This window comes from Salpingoeca rosetta (assembly GCF_000188695.1).
Source record: "Salpingoeca rosetta unplaced genomic scaffold supercont1.27, whole genome shotgun sequence".
In the NCBI taxonomy this organism is placed as follows: Eukaryota; class Choanoflagellata; order Craspedida; family Salpingoecidae; genus Salpingoeca; species Salpingoeca rosetta.
Window position 1 is genome coordinate 676,215 of NW_004754907.1, and position 7,717 is coordinate 683,931.

Below are 7,717 nucleotides of genomic sequence, written 5' to 3' on the forward strand. Positions count from 1 at the left end.
ACGATCGCCTTTGGGTTTGTGTCTCGTCTTATGTGTGTGTGATTGTGTGATTGTGAGGGCGTGTACGCGGGCCTTGCACCGCCTCGTCTTCGCGGTCGTGTTCTTTCATCGTCGCCGTCTCTGTTGTCCATGCTGTACCTTGGTTATCGTCAAGGTTATGTGACTTGTGCGTGTGTGTGTGTGCGTGCGTGCATGTGTGTGTTGTGACATTGAACAAGCGCCACATCATCGTTGCTACTACTGCGTTTATGGGCGCAAGGAGGGTAACATGGGGAAGTGGGCTAGAGTAAAGGGGGGGGGGGCGCTTGAGGTTACATCACTCACAACGTGGCAACTTCACATGCCTTGGAATTCAACCAGGCAGCAACACACATTGACTCGTGCACTTATCATTTGCTACATACATGCAAACACATACCTCTATGCTACACACTTTACTCCATACACGCTCTCGACACACCAACACTACACACCAGACACATCACGCACACACATATCACACACACATATCACACACACAACACTCAATACACACTCAACACACATCACCAGCACACGCTTGCGAGGTCTGCGTCCACACCAAGGAAGCCCTGGGCGCTTCTGGGAAACCCGTACACAGTCCTGGTCGCCTCAATGTAGGCACCGTTCCACCACTTATGGTACGGTGGCGCTAGGTTGGTGATGTCCGCTGTGGTCTCGTCGACGGTGTTGGTTGCAGGGTCCACGATGAGCACGTGCCGTGCGTCATATGGGAGCATGTAGATGCGGCCATCTACCGGGTTGACAACCGCACCTGCCCACCCAGCCTTGACCGGGCTGGTGAGCGGCAGCATGGACGTGGTGCCGTGCTGCGGATCAATCACCAGCACCGCCTCCGCGTTGTACGGCGTGACGTAGATGAGCCCGTTGCTTGCGAGCACGCCGCCCTGCCACCGGTACAGCACGGGAGGCACGTTGATGGAAACGCTGGTGACGTCGAAGGTGTTTGTGGCGGGGTCGATGACAAGCACGGACGACGCCGTGCCGGGGATGCCGTAGATGCGCCCATCGCGGCCCTTCACGCCGCCGCGCCACATGCCGCCCACTGCAACCGTATCGATGGTCGCGGGCAGCTGGAAGGTGTTGAGGAGGCCCTTCTCCGGGTACACGGCAAGCACCGTGTCGGCGTTGTTGGGGATGCAGTAGATGAAGCCGTTGTCCGCGAGCACGCCGCCGTGCCACTTGAACCCTCGCTCGTCGTTCAGGGCGAGTGATGTGGCCTCAGCAGTGTTGCTGAAGGGGTCAATCACCAACACGGCTTTTGCACCGCCAGGAACGCCGACGATCAAGCCAGTGCTGCTCAGGACGCCATCGACCCAGCTGTTTCGAACGGCACCCGGAAACTGGTACAGGGTCGTCGTGTCCACGGTCTTGAGCAGCGGGTCGACGATGGGGATGATGTCTGGTCCGTACGGGATCATGTACAACTTGTTGTTGTTGGGGGCCAGCACCACGCCAGAGAAGGATGCACTATCCGGGCCAGGTGTCGCGTCCACACTCAGGGGGGATGATGCCTCGCACAGCCGCGCCGCCATCGCGTCAACAAACGCCTCCGCCTCCAGCAGCTGCTCCACCACGGGCTGCCCGTTCACAAACACCTTGCGCCCTCCGCAGTCGGACCCAGGGCAGCTCGTGTTCATGTGCAGGTCCCCAAACTCGTCAACCTGCACTGCAACCGCATCCCCTCCTTCTCCATTCGCCCGCGCCACCGTCACCGCAACAACACTCAACAACACCAGCATCAGGCTGCGGGTGGTGGTGGTGGTGATCATCATCTTGTGTGGGTGTGTTGGTTGGTGTTGTGTGGGTTGGTTGGTTGGTGTGGATCGAGGTTGTATCCGCCTACGTGACACGACACCACAAAATGATTAGTGCACACAAAGCAGACGAGGAGACCGACCGACTTTCAGCGCAAGCGCAACACACACCCTCTCAACACTCACCTCGGAAGTTGATGATGAGCTGGTGGTACGCAAGCACGACGGCGGCCATTGCTGCGGCCAAGCAGAAGAAAGGCTTCTTCATCGCCTTTGCCTACGGTGCGCATGCTGAGAGTGCGCGATGCTGTCATGTCATGTGATGCGTGTGTGAGATGTGATGTGATGTGATGCGTGTGTGAGATGTGATGCGTGTGTGTGTGATGTGATGCGTGTGATGTGTTTGTCTGTGTGCGTGATGTGATGTGTGTTGTATGATGTGTATGTATGTCACCCTGCACAGCAGCTCGGTCTGTCGTCGTGCCCATGTAAATGAAAGCATTGATTGTAACATCATGGAACACACACACGCACACACACACTGCGTAATGTGTCGTCCCTGTGTTTCACTCCCCGTTCCCTTTATATCTTTGTTTTGTGTAGATGACTCTGAGGAGAGCAAGGCGATGCAGGCAGCATGGGAGGACCCCATTGTGGACAGCATCGTCTCCGGGTCCCAACACATTTGCTGCGTCAAGTTTTCCACCTCAGACCCAACATGCGCCCAGTTCCTCAGTGCATGTACGCGCCTTCGTGTGTGTGTGTGTGTGTTTGTGTGTGTGTGTGTGTGTGTGTGTGTGTGTGTTTGTGTTTGTGTTTGTGTTTCGATGATGCGAATGTCGTCATGTGTCCGTGAACGTGCGTACCTCCACATCTTTCTTCACCGCTGAGGTGCCCATGCGCAACAACCACGTGCTGATTTGTACTCACATACACACACACATACACACTAACTCTCACACTCACACACACACGAACACACACACACACACACACACGAACACTCACGCAAAATTTCATGTGCCCTGCTCCCCTGCAGTCCCACAGGCCACGCCGCCGTGCACGCTCGTGTTTGACACGGTTTCGCGGCAAACGGTAAAGGTGTTGCGGGCGCCGGCGTCGCAGGAGCAGCTGTTGGAGGTGCTCACCGCCGGTTGCGAACGACCGAGCGACGCGTCCGCAGCACATACGGACACACCCGCACCCACACAGCAGCAACAGCAACAACAGCAGCAACAACAGCAGCAGGCAGCTGGGAGTTTGGAGGAGCGAAAGGCGGCGATGATGAAGAAGGTGGAGCAAGCACGCGAGCAGAAGAGGCAACAGGAGCAGGAGGAGCAGAGGAAGAAAGAGCTTGCACGCCGGGATCAAGCAAAGGTGAGCAAGCAAACACTGGCTGCCATTACACCGTGTGCGCTTCCCGCAACAACCACACACTTCTGAATCGCACATGTGTGCATGAAAGACCTTTCGTACACACACACACACACACACACACACACACACACACACACACACACACACACACACACACACACACACACACACACACACACACACACACACACACACACACACACACCCTCTCTCTCTCTCTCTCTCTTCCTCACCTGACCCCCCCCCCTCCTGACACCACGCTGCCGTGGCTGCTGTGTGCAGGCGATGCAGGGTGCGCAGCGGCGGTTTGAGAAGGAGAAGGACAAGCGGAGGCGACAGGAGGCGCTCAGGAAGATTGCAGAGGACAGGGCACGCGCCAAGCAGCAGCAGCAGCAGCAGCAGCAGGCGAAGCAAGAGAGGCAGAATGGGAATGATGGGAATGGTGAGACGAAGGAGGGCGCGCAAGTGCAGCAACAGCAACAGCAACAGCACTATGATGAAGCAGTGCTCTCCCTTCGTCTGCCAGATGCATCAACGGCGCAGGTGAGGGGACTGGCAACACATGCGTACACATGTGTGTGTGTGTGTGTGTGTGTGTGTTGCAAGCGTTCCTAATGACTTGGCAACAACGTGCATGTTTCAACCACACACACATACACACACACATACACACACACATACATACACACACACGTGTGTCTTGTTCTCTTCCCTCCCTCTCTTTTCTCTCCACTTCCTTTCCCTGCTCACTCCCCCTCCTTCCTCTCTCGTATCCATGATAGGTGACGCTGTCGGCGGATGCGCCCGTTAGCGCCGTGTTTGAGCACGTGCGCGCCAATCTGCTAAACACGTCAAACCCGCTTGCCATCCGACAGCCGTACCCCGTCAAGTCCTTTGACGAGCACGACCAGGTGACAACGGCGCGCAGGGCTGCGTTGTGCTGTGTCGCGTTGTGTTGTGTTGTGTTGTATTGCATTGTATCTGTGTCATGTCGTGTCGTGCTGTGCCGTGTGACTGTATCTGTGTCTGTTTGCCGCTCCACTGTGCTTTGCCGAGCTCTGATTCATTCACGTGTTCTCATCCCATACACCACCACCACCCTCACCATCATCACCACCATCACCACCACCACCACCACCACCACCATCACCACCATCACCAGACGACGCTGCGGGACCACGGCCTGGTGCCGCGCGCCCGCCTTCTCGTCCACATCCTCGAGCCGCCGCCAAAGCCGCGTATGTCCAAACACTTTCTCGCAGTCACGAACGCTCAGTGGTTGAATGGATGTGGATATGTTGTGATTGTCACCTATCGTTCAAGTCAAGATGTACCACCACCACCGCCACCGCCACCACCGCCGCCACCACACACCCCTTCTCCTTCTCCTTCTCCTTCTCCACACTTTCTCATCCATCATCAAACCAGTCAAAAGCACAGCAACATTGACTGACCAACCCCACCTTCAACACGCTACACTACACCATGTGTTGCTGACATGCACGGTAGCGGGCGTGTGCGAGTGGCTTGTGGAGCTCGTCAAAGCGTTCTTCCAGTCTCCACCGCCACCACCATCCAATACAGCGGCAGCGACAACAGCAGCTGGTGGTGGTGGTGGTGGTGGTGGACGGCAGGCTGCATCGTCATCGTCAACAGCAGGAGGAGCAGAAACACAGAGAGACGCAAGGTGGAGCTCTGCGTGTGTGTGTGTGTGTGCGTGTGTGTGTGTGTGTATGTGTGTGTGTGTGTGTGTGTGTGTGCACCATTGCATGCTTCCCTCGCCCCTTGCAGCACTCTGCATGCTCGTGTGTCTCGACCACCGACCAACACACACCAACCTCAACCCCTCGCTCATTCCCACTGCAGAGACATTCGCCGCCGGCGCGTCGGCCGACTCACAGACCTCAGTACGCACAACAGTGGTGGTGGTGGTGATGGTGGTGGTGGTGGTGGTGGTGGTGGTGGTGGCAGGGATTGTGATGATGATGGTGGTTTTGGTAGCTGGCCCGCACACAGAGACGCACACGCATGCACATGCACACATCTTGTAATTGGCTCCCAATCCCAACTACTTCCTCACCATGATCATCATCCCCACCACCAAAAATCATCATCACACCAGCGGATGACGACAGTGAGAATCGCGACAACGGCAACTCCACGCAATTCCAGTTCTGACACACACACACACACTTTCTCACACACTCACACACACACACACTCTCTCACACACACACACTCTCACACACACTCTCTCTCTCACACACTCTCTCTCACACACATACATTGTTACATGGCCATATCATGCCCCCATCAGCGTGAATTGAAGTGTTGTTTACTTGCTGTGAAATGCCTGGCTTTCCTACTGTAACAACGTCAACACCAACTAAACCCACAGCTCTCTTTGCCACGTGTGATCGTGGGTGTGAGCCTTGTCTGCATGCAAGCAAGCGCCTGCTGTGTACACCTCCTACCCGTAAAAGTCTGCACAGCGCATCACAGGATACCTGGTAACTGTCTCTCCTGCCACAGCACCACACCACCGTCATCACACCAGAAATGACACGTGTGCTCTCACTCGCTTCTGTCAAATACAAACACTCCAGCACGCACAAACAAACACCTGTACGCATGAACAAGCCTGTCGCGCTGACATGTAACACGCATCAAAAACACGTGCGTGCGCGTTATCGAAGCGTGCTTGCGGTCGGTCTGCTATGTCAAGGCCCGCGGACTAGAAGTATGCAGGACGGCTGTGAGCTCGCGGGTGGTGTGTTTGTGGCGTTCCTGTATGTACTGCCACTCCACACGGAAGAAATTCCACACGAACCGCCTGAACACCTCAAGCACCTCAAACAGAAACGCAAACGCTTGCCCTGTTGTTGTGCAGCGGTGGGTGGCAATGGTGGTGATGGTGAGGGTGAATTAGGGTGAGAGTAAACAAGGGTGAGACACGAGCACCAACAGGAATCGCAGCTTGTTCAGCAGTTGAGTACCAAATCACCAAACGCAAGCATATGCACACACATGCACACACACACACACACTCACACGCACACAAACAAACATGCACACGCACGCACGCACGCACGCACGCACAAGCAGACACACAAACATGCACACAACACACACACACACCTGAAGCGTGTTGTTGGAGGTGCGAGGAGAGTTTGAGGCTCCAGCACAGGCGTAGGGCAAGATCCCCAGCCATGGCCGTGTAATACAACCAGGGGCGTTTAAAATGCAGGTCATCACGCAATAAAACGTGCTTGGCGCGTGGCGAGCGGCACAGGCCCCAATCCATGAGAATGTCCCACAGGTACGAGTAGAGGGTGTTGATGGTGACAGTGTAGAGCCAGAGCAGTTGAAGGTACTGGTCGTGTTTGTCAAGACGCACGCCTTCGACGGGCGCAAGCTGGTGCTTCAGGGCGGAGGTCCAGATGACGGGGAAGGAGGACAGGTACTTGCCAAGGTTCACGAGATGGTGCGAGGATCCCGTGCTGAGGTATGCGCGGTAGCACTGGATGGCACGGATGAGGTATGGCAGGCTTGCCAGCACCGGCGCCACCACGCTGTGCATGCACCGCGTGTTCCCCGCATCAAAGTTCAGGCTCAGCACCCCCACAATCGAGCAAACGACAATCTGCGCCACATGTGTGCGTGTGTATGTGTGTGTGTGTTGGGGCAACGAGTGAATTGGTGAATGATGGCTGGCTCGAAGCCCTGTGTGCGTGTGCCGTGACCACAACGCTCATGCCGACTCGCACACACACACACACACACATACGCACATGTGCGCGCACACATGTGCACACATAGCACACACACACACGTACACACATGTGCGCACACAAGCACACACACACACACGTACACACACTGCACACACGCTCATCTCACCCCCCCCCACACACACACACACCCCAAACACACACCTGCATGTCGGCGAGGAGTTTGGACATTGAGGTGAGGGCATCTGCGGTGAGCACGTCGACAAACTTGACTTCCGAGAAGGTGAAGAACGTGTGCAGGCGCTCATAAAAGAATGCACGGAAGCCCCGATAGAGCTTGTGGTTGGAGAAGATGCACAGCACAAGCAGCGTGACCCAGAAGGCCACTTGCGCCAGCCAGCGCCCGAGGGAGAAGCCGTAGTACACAAACACCTCATGCAGCGTGTACCACCCAATGAGGGTCAGCGATAGCGTCTTCACGCCATACAAGATGTCTGTAAACTGCGCGGACGTCGGGTGAAGCGACAACAACGACCTGCTCCATGGAATTGGGGTTGGAGAACATGATGTATGGTGTATGCGTGAGCGTATGAGTGTGAGCGACGCTGAGAAGGAAGCCAAAGTGCGAGTGGTCATTGGAATCACTACCGCGAGAGTGCAAGCATACTGAGTGTGTGTGTGTGTGTGTGTGTGTGTGTGTGTGTGTGGGAGAGAGAGAGAGAGACAGAGACAGAGAGAGAGAGACAGAGAGAGAGAGACAGAGACAGAGACAGAGACAGAGAGAGAGACAGAGAGTGAGACAGAGACAGAGAG

General features: G+C 55.9%; 3 protein-coding genes across 3 annotated transcripts; 1 reads left to right on the top strand and 2 right to left on the bottom strand.

The window, feature by feature from the left end:
* Positions 1-232: 232 nt before the first annotated feature.
* On the bottom strand, positions 233-1,886 carry PTSG_09043 (uncharacterized protein). Its single transcript, XM_004989785.1, has one exon. The coding sequence runs from the start codon at positions 1,812-1,814 to the stop codon at positions 546-548; it is 1,269 nt and encodes a 422-aa protein (XP_004989842.1). The 5' UTR covers positions 1,815-1,886; the 3' UTR covers positions 233-545.
* Positions 1,887-1,911: 25 nt separating this feature from the next.
* Positions 1,912-5,669, top strand: PTSG_09044 (uncharacterized protein). Its single transcript, XM_004989786.1, has 9 exons — positions 1,912-2,078; positions 2,400-2,537; positions 2,836-3,173; positions 3,456-3,716; positions 3,956-4,084; positions 4,336-4,411; positions 4,683-4,860; positions 5,040-5,080; positions 5,296-5,669. The coding sequence occupies exons 1-9, from the start codon at positions 1,994-1,996 to the stop codon at positions 5,349-5,351; spliced, it is 1,302 nt and encodes a 433-aa protein (XP_004989843.1). The 5' UTR covers positions 1,912-1,993; the 3' UTR covers positions 5,352-5,669.
* On the bottom strand, positions 5,502-7,571 carry PTSG_09045 (uncharacterized protein). Its single transcript, XM_004989787.1, has 3 exons — positions 7,109-7,571; positions 6,312-6,816; positions 5,502-6,049 (listed from the first exon to the last, which is right to left on the bottom strand). Exons 1-3 carry the CDS (start codon positions 7,538-7,540, stop codon positions 5,889-5,891), a joined length of 1,098 nt encoding a protein of 365 aa, XP_004989844.1. The 5' UTR covers positions 7,541-7,571; the 3' UTR covers positions 5,502-5,888.
* Positions 7,572-7,717: the final 146 nt, after the last annotated feature.